A 16,892-nucleotide genomic window follows, 5' to 3' on the forward strand; every position below is an offset into this window, starting at 1 on the left:
AGATAGAGATCAAATTAATCCCAGATACATATCCTGTTTTTCTGAGGTCATACCTCTCCTTTAAATTTACCCTCTTCTTTCCTAAAGGGGCATGGAAATAATTTCCTGGTGTTGTTCAGCTTTTTACTTTTTTTCCCCTGAGAAACAATATATAGTGACACTGAGCTTTCCTAAGGGAACTTTATTGACCATGGAATACGAGAGTATGGGGTAATTGTTGGTTTGTCTTGAGGCAGTGCATTGACTAACAGAGTATGCTCTGAAATCAGTGATTAGTTTTCATCCTGGCTCTTTGCACACTGTGTAATTTTGAGCAAGCCCCTTAGCCTCCCTGTACCTCGGTTTCCTCTTCAGTCAAATGGAAGTAATGATGCTAACTACTTCATAGTGTTTTTTTGCAGATTAAATTATGTAAAATGCTTAGCATAGTGCTTCTCACATTTTCAGTGCTAAGTAAATGTTAGTTATTTTGATTATCACCACTACCATCATATATTTGTATTTTTCAATTTAATTTTCTTAAGTTCATCTTCCCTTTAATATGAATAAAACTATGGCACTTAAGAAGATTGTGGGGAACATCCTTAGTCTGGATCTTGACACTAGGTTTTCTGTCTTCAGGAGCCCAAATACTGTGTTCTATTAGAATGACCTTTGACAAAAACAAAACACAATGAAATAACCAAAACAACAACAAAAAAGTGACCCCAAAATACAAGCAATTTCAATCTATGGTAAAATTAATACAACCTTTATTCAGTGATTTGATTATTCTCTATATATAATTAATAATTTGGAAAACTTTATCTGAAATGTATTCTGTAATTTTACCTTTTTTTTTTCTTAACTGGTTGCATTTTTATTATTTCAGAATGATGATATTGAAACGGATATTAACAAACTAAAACCTCAGCAGGAGCCTGGACGAACGATAGAAGAACTTAAAATGTATGAACACCTTTTCCCTGAGCTTGTTGATGATTTTCAGGTATAAATATAGAAAATACAGCATCTTAATTGATTTTAAGAAAAAGTTCCTTTATTCTTTCCCCTTCCTAAGGCATGTAATCACAGTTTTCCTTCTTCTCTTTATTTCTAAAATATGAAAGTAGTGTTGCCTTTCTGGGTGACATTAGGTAGTTATTTCAGCATTCTGAGCTACAGACTGCTCATCTGTAAAATGAGGGGACTAGCTCATTAAATTTTTGGACTAGCTTTTACATTTTTTTTTATCACTTGGGCTCATTACTTTAATTGGCATAGTTTTTTTTTTTTTTTTTACTCTTTTTAACAAGTAATCTTTAAAATGGCATTTTAAAATCTTATATTGAAGTTGTCTTTATCTTCATTCCATCCAACTAAGGAGGGGGGTGAGAGCTGAAAAAGTGCTAGATTAAAACTGTAGTCTCTGCTTGTTGGATTGTTTTTCCTGACAGTCACTATATAACCAGGGAATGGCGGGGAGGGGAGGAGAACTTGAAGTCTTTATATCTGAGTTGATTCACAGGGAGGGTGACTTCTTGTTGACATTTCTTCTCCTCATTACTGGAATGTACTTATTTAGCATGGGTTACACAGCAAGTAAACCTTGATGGAATTGGTGGCAATTAGTAGATATAGTTTCTTATTCTCACCCAGCTGATAAGATAAGATTACTTATCTAGGTAAGTTGGTGGGGACAGGTGATTTGGGGACCCTGCTCTTCCACCATCTTGCCCCCATCAAAGAAAAAGATTTTAATATGACTTTTATTTTAGAAATAAAAAGAGAAATACAATTGACCCTTGAAAAATGAGGGGTTTAGGGGTGCTACCCTCCCAATGGAGTAAAAAATGTACGTATAACTTTTGACTCCCTGCAGGTTAATCACTTAATAACCTACTGTTTACTAGAATCCTTACCAATAATATAAGCAGTTGATTAACACATTTTGTATGCTATATGTACTACATACTGTATACAGTAAAGTGAGCTAAGGAAAAGAAAACATTACTAAGAAAATCATAAGGAAGAGAACTGTACTGCATTTGTCAGAAAAAAATCTATGTGTGACTTGGACCCTCACAGTTCAACCATGTTGCCCAAGGGTGGGCTGGGCTGTGGTTGCTAGCTAATGTTCATGCTTTAGAGTTCTCATTTTTCAGGGTTCTCTTTGGGAACTTAGGATCTTTGGATGCAATAGGAGCAGCAGCAGGTTGCTCTCACTCCCCCTTCCCCAGTTCCTTGGTACTCTCAGGGATTTGGAGGATATTGGAAGGTGCTTTGAAATCAGGGGAACTAGGAGGAAGGCAGGAATAAAGGAGAGTGATATTTGTCAAAAAGAGAAAAAGAAGGTAGGAAGAGGCATTCAGGAAAGGATGCAGGATGATTTTCTCCCACTGAACCTACCAAAACTATCTGGCTACTATTTTAATGCCTTTGTGCCTAGCTGAGAATTCAGAATAAACTAGAGATGATAAATACTGCTAACTCAAAGCAAAAAAATGTGTGGAAGGGATTTGGAGAAGGGATTGATTATTATGTGAAGAAGTCACCTATTTCTGTCTTCTTGTGTATAAGAACTATATAACATGATTAAAAAATGGTGTTTTGATGTGGGAATAAAAAAATAATTTTTTTAATGGGTGTCAAGGCTGCGATTTTGATTCTCATTCTTTAGCAGGCCACTTCTTTCTTGTAAGCTATGGTGATGAGTTCTTAGATGTCTTGCCTGTTAATTCATCACCTGGCCTAGGCTACCCTTGATGGTTTCCTGCTTGGCACCTAACAGCTGGCCAGCTTGTCCTTTAGTTTGGCTGCTCATAGAAGAGCCCGTTACTACTTTTGGTCTGACTTGGCCAGGGTCAGATGGTAAAGACAGGTTTGTCAGAATGTAAGTGCTCTGAAAAGTCTCCCCAAGTGAGTCACTCTTTTTTATTATGTTTAAGCAAAAGAAGCTACTTCAGGTATTCCAGATAATGTAAATTTATTGATATGTCCTCTGTTTTGCCATAAAGTTTAATGGAAAACAGCTATATTTCTGTAGCATATGTTATGGGGAATAGCACATTCTTTTTTATTTACATAACTGGAAAATCATTTCTAAAATAGTTGTGTTGGCACTGTAATATATTTTTTTTAATTTCAGAGGAATGCATTAATCAAATACTTTAATCTCTATTTTTTCAAGTGTGTGTTGGAACTATAAGCAGCAGTATTTAATTGATGTATTTTTGAGAATTAAAAATATTGGTTCTAGATAAGTGTTTGGAAGAATTTTTTTCAGAAGAAGATGATTCTTAGATACTGGCAAGTCATGACATATTAAAGATAAAAGAAATTAATTTCAATTTTGACTTTTTCCACTTGGATTTGCATGTCATTTTCAGTATCAGCCATTGGAGCTTAAAATTACTTGATGTGTTTGTTGGAATCCTGAATACTACCCACTTTGTTTCCAGATGTGTTAAGGCCAGATGGAGGCAAATTGAATGCATTTAAAGGCAACATATAGAATTGTTGAAGTAATTATTAGCAGACTTTTTGGACCACCATACATGTTTTTAAAACTATTATTATTTATTCATAGTGACAATTACAGTTTTATTTGCTTTTGTTTTTTAATGGCAGAATATTGGAAGTGTCAAAATTCTGTATTTTCACAGCTCTTTTTTCATATATCTGTGGTAGCATGATGACAGTTACCATATGGGCTTCTGTTACATTTTGTTTTTAATTTTTTAGTCTTTTAAATTTGGTTTTAAATTTTTATTAAAGTTAATAATATATGGACAGTTTAAAGAGTCACATAGTTTTACATAGTTTAATCAGGAAAAACTGGTTCCCTTTCCACTTGCTGTTTCCTAGAATCACTTTTAGCATGTCTTTGAAGTTGAAATCCCCATATTTTCTTTTTTTTTTAATTTTGTTTATTTATTCATGAGAGACACAGAGAGAGGCAAAGACACAGGCAGAGGGAGAAGCAGCCTCCCTGCAAGCAGCCTAATGTGGGATTCCGTCCCAGATGCTAGGATCAGGAACTGAGCCGAAGGCAGACACTCAACTGCTGAGCCATCCAGGCATCCCCAAATCCCCATATTAACAGTGGCTTACAGTGCCATCTCTTAACCTTCCTGCTTTTCTTTCTTCTTCTTTTTTTCTTTTTAGGATTGTCATTTTCCTTTTTTTTTTTTTTAATATATTGTCACTTTAAGATAGGCATCCAGTAATTTTCAGTCTTTTCCAGGATATGTATTTTTAAGTTATAAGTGTCATTCTAATTACTGCTTCAGCTGCATTATATACGTTTTGATACTTAGTATTTTCATTATCTTTGTTTTAAAACTTTATTTCCATTATGATTTTTACTTTGATTCATTAGTCATGTCAGAGTTGGCTTTTTAATTTCCAATTTTGTATTTATTTTATTATTGATTTCTCGCGTTTTGTAGCAACAGAAGAGGACATTCTTTATGGTTAGAATCTTTTGAAATTTTGGGCGTTTATTTTATGGCTTTGAATTAGGTCACCTTTTGTTATTGTTTCTTATATCCTTGGAATGAACTGTTCCACAGCTGTCCAGCACAGTTGTATGTTTCCCCATTGGGATAAGATTGGTTATCATGTTGTGAAGATCTTTCTGTCCTTCTCAATTTTTATTCCAGTGCTATCAATTACTGTGAAAAATGTGTTAAAAGTCTCTCACTGTGATTGCAAATGTGTCTTCTTTTTGTAGGTCAGTTTTTGTTACTTATTTTTTGAGGCTTATTATTTATTGCATATAAATGTGAATTGATTTCTGTTCTTTCTGAGATGAAATTTTTTTAAGATTATTTTATTAGAGAGAGAAAGAGAATAGAGGGCAGGGAAGAGGGGAAGAGAGAAATCTGGAGCAGACTCCATGCTGAGCATGGAGCCCAACACAGGGCTCCATCCCAGAACCCTGAGATAATGACCTGAGCCAAAATCAAGAATCAGACAGACTTTTTTTTTTAATTTATTTTTTATTGGTGTTCAATTTACTAACATACAGAATAACACCCAGTGCCCGTCACCCATTCACTCCCACCCCCCGCCCTCCTCCCCTTCTACCACCCCTAGTTCGTTTCCCAGAGTTAGCAGTCTTTACGTTCTGTCTCCCTTTCTGATATTTCCCACACATTTCTTCTCCCTTCCCTTATATTCCCTTTCACTATTATTTATATTCCCCAAATGAATGAGAACATATAATGTTTGTCCTTCTCCGACTGACTTACTTCACTCAGCATAATACCCTCCAGTTCCATCCACGTTGAAGCAAATGGTGGGTATTTGTCATTTCTAGTAGCTGAGTAATATTCCATTGTATACATAAACCACATCTTCTTTATCCATTCATCTTTTGTTGGACACCGAGGCTCCTTCCACAGTTTGGCTATCGTGGCCATTGCTGCTATAAACATCGGGGTGCAGGTGTCCCGGCGTTTCATTGCATTTGTATCTTTGGGGTAAATCCCCAACAGTGCAAGTGCTGGTTCTATTTTTAACTGTTTGAGGAACCTCCACCCAGTTTTCCAGAGTGGCTGCACCAGTTCACATTCCCACCAACAGTGTAAGAGGGTTCCCTTTTCTCCGCATCCTCTCCAACATTTGTTGTTTCCTGCCTTGTTAATGTTCCCCATTCTCACTGGTGTGAGGTGGTATCTCATTGTAGTTTTGATTTGTATTTCCCTGATGGCAAGTGATGCAGAACATTTTCTCATATGCATGTTGGCCATGGAATCAGACAGACTTTTAACCGAATGAGCCACGCAGGTGCCCCTGCAATGAACTTTTAATAGTTATGAAATTACTGATGCTGTAAAGTTGCTTATTCCTAAGAATTTAAGGCAAAAAATTTAAAAAGATATTAATGTAGCTAAATTAATTTTGGTGACTTGCCTGGTATCTTTTATTTTTACTTTAATTTTGAGAGATGTCAAGCATGTGAGTTAGGGGGGCAGGAGGGGAAGAGGGAGAGAGAATCTTGAACAGGCTCCACGTTCAGCTGGGGCTCAATCCCACAAATGTGAGATGACGACATAAGCCAAAATCAGGAGTCAGATGCTCAACCCACTGAATCACTCAGGTGCCCTTGCCCTGATATCTTTTTAAATCTTTTTACTTTCAACTTTTTGCTATCCTTAGATATTTATCTTTTATTTTTATTTATTTTTAAAGATTTTATTTATTATTCATGAGAGATACAGAGAGAGGCAGACACACAGCCAGAGGGAGAAGCAGGCTCCATGCAGGGAGCCTGATGTGAGACTCGATCCTGGGATTCCAATATCATGTCCTGTGATGAAGGCATGCACTAAATCTGAGCCACCTAGGGATCCTGATGTTTAATTTTTTAAACAGTATACAGTTATAATTTTAAAAAATCAAGTTGGAGTCTTTGCCATTTAACTGGAGCGTTTAGTTCATTTACACATAATTATTACTATATTTGGATTTATGAGATCATATTTTGTGTTTTCATTTGTTTCATCTGTATCTTTTTCTTTTTGGTCTTCATTTGAATTGACTACTTTTTTGTTTCACTGTTTCACCCTTGTTCTTTTGAAAGCTATATAGTCCTTTTTAAAAATTTTAATCACCTTTGTGGAGGTACAATTTACATTCAGTAAACGACATTCCTTTAAAGTATAAGTTTGAGTATTGACATATATGCAGAAATTCTAGCTACTCTTGATGTTGTAACATACATTTTTACTTTCTGAAGTTAATTAGGACCTTCTTTCTTAATTATTAAAGGAAACTTTGGAATACATTATAATCACCTCACAAACCAACGTACACACTTTTAATTTATGTTTTAACAGCTTTAAAAAAAGTCCGTATGATAGTACTGCTTTATCCACATTTTTACTACTTTTTTGTTTTCCAAAACTTTTGTTTCTCAGACCTTTAGACTGATTTACTTTCCTTCTACTTGAAATATCTCTTTTATTATCTGTCTCTATTTTGGTCTGAAAGTAAAAGTGTCTTTACTTTGTAATCATTCTTTAAAAAAAAAAAAGATTTTATTTATTTATTCACAAGAGACACACAGAGAGAGAGAAAGAGAGGCAGAGACACAGGCAGAGGGAGAAGCAGGCTCCATGCAGGGAGCCTGACGTGGGACTCAATCTTGGGTCTCCAGGATCAGGCCCTGGACTGAAGGTGGCACTAAACCTCTGAGCCACCACGGCTGCCCTACTTTGTAATCATTCTTGAAAGTTAGTTTCTCTTGCTAATTTTTAAGAATCAGCTTTATTAAAGTATAATTTACATGCATAAATTACTCATCTTGAAGTTCAGTGAGCTTTGACAAATTTATGCAAGTCTGCAACTATCAACCCAGCCAAGATACAGAATTATTTTTGTCACCCCAGGCGTCCCCCTATGTCCCTGTGTCTGTGGCCATTCTCTTCACCTCCTGCCTAGGTAATGCCAGTCTGTTCCCTGTCACTGTAGCTTAATTTTGGCTGTTCTGTCACTTCTCATAATTGGAATCTTGTGTGAATGTACCATGGTGCAAGGCTTCTGTGTTCATCTTACAGTTTCGAGATTCACGCATGTATCAGTGGCTCCTTCCTGATTGCTGAGTAGTATTTCATTGTATAGCTGTACCACATCACTTGATGAGTACTGGAATGCTTGCAGTTTGAGGCTACTGTGAATAAAATTGATACTAGCGTCTATGTAAAAAGCTTTTTGTGGAATTTGCCTCCATTTCTCTTGGGTAACTACCTATGAGTGAAATTGTTGGGTAGTATGTATGGGAAGTGTATGTTTTTGCTTTATAAACACATTGTTTCTGGTGCATTTCAAGATAATTTCTTTAGCTTTATGCTCCATAGGTTCCCAGTAGTGTTGACGAAGGGGGAGGTATTCTTTTTTTTTTTTTTTTTTTTTAAGATTTTATTTATTTATTCATGAGAGACAGAGAGAGAGAGGCAGAGACACAAGCAGAGGGAGAAGCAGGCTCCATGCAGGGAGCCCAGTGTGGGACTCGATCCCAGGTCTCCAGGATCAGGCCCTGGGATGAAGGTGGTGCTAAACCGCTGAGCCACCGGAGTATTCTTTTTTTAAATCTTGTTTATGGGGGATCCCTGGGTGGCGCAGCGGTTTAGCACCTGCCTTTGGCCCAGGGCACGATCCTGGAGACCCGGGATCGAATCCCACGTCGGGCTCCCGGTGCATGGAGCCTGCTTCTCCCTCTGCCTGTGTCTCTGCCTCTCTCTCTCTCTCTCTCTCTCTCACTGTGTGCCTATCATAAATAAATAAAAAATTAAAAAAATAAATCTTGTTTAGGATTCACTGTGTTTTGGAATCTGTGAGTTGTTTTCTCTTAGGGTTTGGAAAAACTCATCTCTCCTCCAGATATTGCCTCTTTCTTTTTTCTTTTGGCATTACTAATTGGATGTATACTTTTTTGCTCTCTCCATATATTTTAACTCTTTATTGTGTTTTCCTTCTCTTTTTCTGTGCTGCGTTCAACTAAATTCATTCAAGCAGTTTCATAATTTTGTTTTTGGCTCTGTCTGATCAGTCATTACAAACATCTATTAGGCATTCAGATTTATTTTTGGTTTTAGAAGGTTTTAAAAAAATCTGTTTCATCATCCTCTCTCTCTCTTTTTTAAAAATACATTTTATTTAATTTATTTGAGAGAGAATAAGGGCAGGAGCTAGGGAGGGGAGGGGCAGAGGGAGAAGCAGACTCCCCTCTGAGCAAGGAACCTGACCTGGGGCTCCATCCCAGGACCCTGAGATCATGATCTGAGCCAAAGGCAGACGCTTAACCAACTGAGCCACCCTGGCACCCCTGTTTCATCATTCTTAAACTTCTGTTTCTTGCCTTTTATTTCTTTAAACATATTAAATATACCGATTTAATTAGTCTTACAGTTTTAATGTCTGAAGTTCTTGCAGGTCTTTTTCTACATCTGTTTGTTTTAGTTCCTTTTTTTCTACTTGCTTAGTTTTTCATTTAGTTTTTTTTTCCCCTATGAGATGGTCATTTTCTTTATATTTGTGGAGCTTAATGTGGAAACTCCAGAAGTTTTTGTTGTTACTCCTTTTGACAGACTCTCTTAAAGGTTACCTTCCTCCATGAGGGTTTTTGGATCATTCAGATAATGAGTTCAGGATGAAGTCTATGTGATGTGACTGAAGGCTTTGGTACCATTTTATGAGTAGTGATTTTTTTTTTACCCTTTTACTGCTAAGGTTTGAAACAGCTGTTCCTTGCTATTTGCTTTGTGGTGGAGGTATTTCTAGGGTCTTTATATCAAAGGTTTTGTACTCTAGGATTTCATCTTCATGGGAGGAGTATCTTTTAGTAGACACCCCATGTCATGCAGGTTCTGGAATAGTTTCCTATTCTTCATAGTCTGAGATGAAAAAACCTAAACTCCAGGTTGCCTGGTGTAGCAAATGTTTTCCAAGTGAAAGCCATCTTCAGTCTTAACACTTTGGGATCCCATCTTCATTACTGTCTGCTCTTCATTTTTGGTGTCTTTATACACTTGTACTCAAAATATTTTATTTTATTTTGTATTTAAAATATTTTAGTATCTTAGCCAACAATTATAGAAGTTTCTGTGGGTGGATACCTAGCTTTCCATGTTTCTTACAACAGAACTCTTTTTTTTTTGTTTGTTTTTTAGAATTACAGGGTCACATTTTAATTCCTAAATTTTATAGTTCACCACAGATATACAAATGGTGTAAAACAAGTACAGTGGTCGTTTTAATAAAAAATAAACATCTGTTTTATGAAAAAACTATTCTTCATATCTACACAGGCAGCCCATCTTTTCCAAACAATAGCCAAAGTTAAAATTAAATTCAAAATTCTCCAAAACAGTGGAAACTGCTTTAGTTTAAGCTCTTCCAGGAAAAATGGACCCATAACACATTACTAGGGTGATCTGAAAATTATAGCTGGAATTACCTTTTTTTTAAAATTACTGTATCTGTATTTATTTATTCATCTATCTATTTATTTAGAAATTACTATTTTTATATTTTTCCCCAATGCATTAAATTGTAGTTTAAGGGATATTTTTCTCCATTTAGCATGATCTCAGATTATAGATGTAACATCAAAATATTTACAGTTAACTTGCTGTTCTAAAAATAAAACCTCTTAACGGTTTGCCTCAACTTGTTTTAAATTTATTTATGTATGCAGAATGTGCTTTTACTTTTTTTTTTAAAAAAAAGCAGCTTTCATATTACACCCTTGTTTATGGGAAAACTTCATCTGCTGCATGTTGACTTTGATACTGAAGTATCTTCTTAGATCACAGTGGCATCGAGATATTAAATGCCACTTAATTCAGCACTATTCTTTGTATGCTAGTCTTTAAAAATCAACAGAGTTTTTATATGCATGTGTAATGCAGAGCCACCTAGCTACTACCTCCTTTGTGCCTCTACTATCTCCTTGGAGTAGATGTGGTACAGGGGCTGAGAGAAGTGAACCATCTTGAATCCCTGGTTTTTATGAAGTGGGTATTTAAGAAGTGTATCACAAAGGAAAAGATTCTTAATTTTCACCACATTAAGTGTGTAAAAAAGTTAAAGAAAATTAAACGATGAAATATAAATTCAGAAAAATATTTGCAAAACATGGGTTTCAGAGGATTAGGATATGTATTTATGTGTGTGTGTATGTATATATATATATATATTTTAATGTAAGAATTTATACAATAAGAAAAATCCTATATTCCAGGAACAAATAAGTTACCTATGAAGAATCAAACCAGTTAACAAATGTATAGAAATTTTTTGCTTTTCTCATAGAGAAGTTCAGATTAAAATAGCATTAGATGATACCTCTTATCTACTGCTTTTGAAAAAAGTATTTAAAGTTATAGTACCTAATGTTGGCAAGGAAGAGGAGCAGTTGAAATAGATAATCTCATACAAAGTTACTGGGAATATGCATTAATATAACTATTGTTGGAGAGTATTTGGACAATTTGTATTAAACATTAAAATTGATTATGGTATCTGACCCTGTAATTCCATGTCAGTGCTTAGGAAATCATCCTAAACAAAGAAAAAATTTAGGCAAAAAGATATTCATTACAGAATTCTTTATAATAACAAAATCTTGGAAATGGCTTAAATATACACTTTTTTTTTTCATGTGTTTAAATCCTTCTCTGTTGTATAAAGGATTTAATGCTCAACTGTGGAATAAAGGTTAAATGAATTACGGTATTTCTTTGGTAGAGTCTTATTTAGACCAAAAAAATTTTGTATAAGTGTAAAAAGAGAGAAGCCTACTTGACCTGTCAGCAGCATCCTTTTTTTAAAACTTGGCTTCCAGGGCACTTTTTTTTTCCTGGTGTTTGTCTTTCCGGACTGGCTTTTCCTTCTCCATCTCCTCTTCTGTTTTATCTTTGTCTCCTCAAGTTCTGTAGGTTGTAGTGCCCCAGCGTCTAGTCTTTTATCTTCTCCTCTTTAGTTCTTTCCATTGATGATTTCCGGTCTCATGGTTTGGAATAATATTTGTATGCTCATGACTCCCAGATTTATATCTTTTGGGTGGACATTTCTTCTGAATTTTAGACTCCTATGTCTAACTGCCTACTTTACATCCTTGACTATATGTGAATAGTTCACATTTAACAGAGCTAAATTCCTGATGCTTTTCATTTATTCAGGCAAGCACTTTGGTAGCATATGTGACCACTCTCTGTACCTTCTGTCCTGCATCTGATCTTTTACAGTATCATGGAAGTTCTGGCTCATGGCACATTTACAAACCAACCATTTCTTACCAACTTGCCTAGACTCTCAGTTGATCCCCTGCTTCTACTCTCCTCTCCTGAGTCCTCAGAAGGACGTTAGAGTAGTGGTTCTCAACTGGGATGATTTTTGTCTCCAGGGGATATTTGACAATGTCTTGGACTAATTTTTGGTGTTCACAAATGGGTGGAGGTGCTACTGGCATCTAGTGTATACAGAGGACAGCAGTTAGGGATGCTGCCAAAATATCCTACAATGCACAGACAGTGCTGCCCATCTTGCTACCCCTAACCCCTGAAGTATAGAATCAAAATCAAACAGAAAGGAAAAAAAAAAAAATATATATATATATATACACACACACACACATATATATATTTCAAGTTTTTATTAAATTCTAGCTAGTTAACATACATGGTAAAATTGGTTTCATGCTTAGAATTTAGCAATTTATGACTTACATATAATACCCAGTGCTCATCAGAAGTGCCCTCCTTAATGTCCATCACCCTTTTCACTCGTTCCCTGCCTACCTCCCTCCATTAATCCTTAGTTTGTTCTCTGTAGTTGAGCCTCTTATGATTTGCTTCTGTCTCTTTAAAAAAGAATTATTTAGATCAATTGACTCAACCCCTGTGGCTAAGAAACCCTGTACTCCAGGTGGCTAAATCCTGTGCTTATAGGTTCTATTTTGTTTTGTTTTGTTTCTGAATTTAAGCCATGTCATGGCAGTCCTTTTCCCCAGACCTTCCATTGACTCCCAGTGTCATTCAAAGTAAAACCTAAAATTTTAAGATAGCCTGCAAAGCCCTACAATATCTGGTTCTCTTTTACATCTTGGAATTCATCTTGCTCATTCTGTGCCAGCCATCCTAACCTCCTTCCTGTTCTCTGCATATAGCAGGCATTCTCCTGTTCTGGGTCCTATGCATGGCAGTCCTTTTTGCCTTTGCTTATATGTCATCTTCTTAGTGAGGTTTTCCTAATCCATGGCATTTAAAATCACAGCCCACTTTTCCTCCCCTTGGCACTCTCAATCTACACGAAAGTAGATCCCCTCTTTAACATTTTAGCCTACTTTCATTCCATAAAATACATTTATGTCATTTAAAAAAAAAAAGATTGTTTTATAGAGGGATGAGAGAGAGAGCACCCAAGCAGGGGAAAGGGCAGAGGGAAACAGAGGGAATCCTCAAGCAGACTCCCTACTGAGCCCAGAGCATGATGGAGTAAGGGGCTTGATCCCAGTACCCTGAGATCCTGACCTGAGCCAAAATCAAGAGTGGATGCTTAACCTGCTGAGCCGCCCAAACATCCCTATGTCATGTTTATTACTTGTGTTGACAGTCGTCTGCCTTCCTTACATAGAAGAATGTAAGCTGCAAGAAGGAAGAGGTTTTTTTTGTTTGTGTCTGTTTTTAAGGTGATGGGGCTTGAGTGCCTGAAACATTGCTTGGCACAAAAGATACTCTAATTGTTGAATTAATGAATAACAGGTTGTTGTGTTTCCTTTAATAAGGATCTGGATGCTTTTGATATCTTTGTGCTTTGGTAAAATTCCACATATTTCTCTTACATGTAGTATTATTTTTATAATAGAAAAAGTAAAATAAGTAATGAATTTTGTGGCTAAATACTTTTTATTAGTGAAATTAAAACATACCGTTTTTTATCCATTTTTATGACTTTCAGATGTTAGTTTTCTGAAGCAGCATGTACAAGAATATAGTCTTAGTTTTGTTGATACATTTAAATATTTACAGATAAAAGATTAAACATATTTTTTATTTTCAAAGGACTATGATTTAATCTCCAAAGAACCAAAGCCATTTGTATTTGAGGGAAAAGTACGCGGGCCTATTGTTGTTCCTACTGCGGGAGAGGAAGCATCAGGCAATCCAGGCAATTTAAGAAAAGGAATTGTAAGGACGAATGTGTCTCCTAAAGCAGATGAAAGTGATAAGAAACCTACCTGTGTGGATCTGGCAAAAGAAGATATTAAAGATAATGACAGAACATCACAACAGCAGCTAGGTGATCAGAACAGAACTATATCTTCAGCCCAGGGCTTAAACAATGATATTGTAAAGGCCTTGGACCGAATTACTTTGCAGAATATCCCTCCTCAGACAGCCCCAGGTTTTACTGCAGGAGCGAAGAAGGACTACAGTCTCCCTCTTACTGTCCTCACGTGCACTAAAGCTTGTCCACACATGGCCACTTGTGGAAATGTTCTGTTTGAGGGCAGAACAGTTCAGCTAGGGAAGCTTTGTTGTACTGGAGTTGAAACTGAGGATGATGAAGATACAGAGTCTACTTCATCAGTGGAACAAGCATCAGTAGAAGTCTCTGATGGACCCACACTCCACGACTCAGATCTCTATATTGAGATTGTGAAAAATACAAAGTCTGTCCCAGAATATTCAGAGGTGGCTTATCCTGATTATTTTGGTCACATTCCACCCCCATTCAAAGAGCCTATTTTAGAAAGACCTTATGGTGTACAAAGGTGAGTTACAAGTTTCTTCTTTCTTTTAAACAAGACCATTGTCAAAATATGGGTATTTAGAAAGAAGAGTACTCTGAATTAAAGTTATTGGTAATTTTTTACCTTCTTTGGACATATTGCACTTACTTGCAATTTATCCTTATGGGTTAACTTTATTTTCTAAACTCATTACTTATTCAAATGAAGCAGGCATAATAAACCTGACCATTGGACAATTTAGAAATTTTTTATTTAGATGGGATCTGAAAATACAGATTATTTACTAATTTTTGAATAAATATTAGTAATATATTAAATTGTAACTTTATTATAATTTGAGCTTGATTTATATATGATTTTTTAAAATGTGGACAGTATTCTTTTGTTGTAAAAATTGAAAGTGGAACTACTCAGTATGAAAATTTGGGATTCATAAAAACTGACTAAAGTTATTCAATCTTGCCAATTAATTTTAGAAATTACAAATAGTTTTAAGTATTACCATCTAGTAATATTTGGCATATAAATACATTTGAAGTGCAACTTGACTATTTTCAGTGATTATGTTTAGGGTTTTGTGATGATGGTTTACTTGTGTCTAAAAACATCATGATGCTCTTGTTGTATAGTATAATATGTAATGATAAAGGAAGACACTGCTGTGGGCATTTGATTATCCTTGGACTGTAGGCTTTTATAAAGCAACAACTGTATCTTATTAATTTTTAATATTTAATGTTTAGTATAAATTAATCATTTTTACTTAGCAACTTGGTATATGTTTAATGCTACCAATTGGCTCCTTGACCCACAGGTATGGAATCACATACAACATAGCATCAGAACAAGGGACCCACTTTGCTGGGAAGGCTTTGTGGGAGTGGACATGTGCCCTGGCATGCACTGGTTGCATCACACACTGCATTGTCCAGAGACAGCTGGCCTCTTAGAGTGCTAGAATGGCCTTCAGAAGGCACAGGTGAAGGAAGCTCCAAGTAGGAGGAAATACTCTGCAGTGATGGGTTGCCATCTTTCAAAATGAAGTACATGCACTAAAGTATATCCATACAGTTCTGTATCCTCAAAACAAAGAATACATAGGTCTCATATTGGGAGGTGAGGACAGGAAGTGGTCCTACCTACTTGTAGTTTGCAGTGTCCTACTGGGGCTTGGTGCTTTCTGTCTGGGTACCTCTGAGTTCTGCAGGGTTAGTTCTGGTGCTCAGAGTGGATGCAGTCTTCCCATGGGGGACATAGTAAGGGTGCAACTTAACTACAAGCTGTGGTTGTCAACAAGTTACTTAAGACTCTTCTGTCTAGGACCAGCAGGCAGAAATTGGCTCTATTCTCTTGACCCAGATCAGCTAAAGGTGGTAAGATTGCTTGTACACAATGGCAGCAGGTTGAATGTGTGGAACTCATGTGATCCACTCATTTTAAGTGTGAGTGGGCATGTCATAGCCACTCTGGAATGATATGATAGGATTGCCAGGGGCTTAGACTTCTCTAAGTTTGGGTTACTTAAGCCAAGACTTAGAGGGTGATAGCTGAGGGAAAGGGGGATTTAGATTGATGTCAGAGGATAGAGAAGTTGTAGCCCTGAGAACAGTTGCAATGATGGGGACAAAGTTCATCCTGTTTAACCTTTGTCTTCTCAGTTTGTCGTCAGGAGATAAACCCAGGAACTGTAGGGGACCTGCATTTATTCTTTCAAGTGACATTAATTTGAGACTGGAAGAACAAACTCATGTAGCAAACATACTTGAACCAGTGGATTTGACTTGATACGAGTGATGAGTCAGTGTGGTGTGTCCTGGCAGCCACAGTACTCTGAGAAGCAAGTCAAAATGTTTGGATTTTAGACTTGACTCTTCCACTGATAGTGTGTATGTGTGTTTCAGCAAAATAATTTAATTTCTCTAGATAACCAATTTTCTTCTCAAACTGTGGATTGATGCCCAATAGAAACCAGTATTAAAAGAGAAGGTAACAGTGTGTCGCATGTAGTACAGCAAAGTATTATGTCATAAACCTTTGTTTCAGGTATATGTGTGAGCATGTGCATGCGCATTCAGGGCAGTATTTTTTTTTTAAAGATTTATCTATGTATTTTATAGAGAGAAAGTGCAGAAGCATATGCAGGGGTGGGGAGGAGAGAGGGATAGAGAGAATCTCCAGCAAATGCCCCGCTGAGTGCAGGAACCCAAAATGGGGCTTTATTCCATGCCCTGAGATCATGACCTGAGCAGAAATCAGGAGTCAGATACTTAACCTGAGCCACCCAGACACCTGACCAGGGCATTGGTTTTTAAAATGTATTTCTTGTAGGTCATGATCAGAAAAGTTTGTTATTCACCTCAACATGATTAGCAAACTACAGCCCTTTGTGTCAAATGCAGCTCACTACTACTTGTTTCTGTTCAGCCCGTAAGCTAAGAATGCTTTTTACACATTTAAATGGTTCAAAAAAAATCCAAAGAACAGTAACATTTTGTGACACATGAAAATTATATGACATTCATATTTGTGTTTATAAATAAAGGTTTTTTGGAAGACAGCTATTTGCTTACGTGTGATCTGTGGCTGTTTTGGTGCCACAGTGGCAGAGTTGAATGGTTGTCATAGAGAGCATGTGGCTTTGCAAAGACTA

The 16,892-nt window shown here is 36.4% G+C and overlaps 1 protein-coding gene across 1 annotated transcript in view; it reads left to right on the top strand.

Annotated features, from left to right (window-relative positions):
- Positions 1-16,892, top strand: part of AGTPBP1 (ATP/GTP binding carboxypeptidase 1) — a 177,031-nt gene that overhangs the window by 96,910 nt on the left and 63,229 nt on the right. Inside the window, 2 exon segments of the mRNA XM_049116129.1 lie at positions 872-988; positions 13,551-14,263. Of these exon segments, the coding sequence (XP_048972086.1) occupies positions 872-988; positions 13,551-14,263 (830 nt within the window).

The sequence above is a fragment of the Canis lupus genome, chromosome 1 (assembly GCF_003254725.2).
Source record: "Canis lupus dingo isolate Sandy chromosome 1, ASM325472v2, whole genome shotgun sequence".
Taxonomy (NCBI): Eukaryota; Metazoa; Chordata; class Mammalia; order Carnivora; family Canidae; genus Canis; species Canis lupus.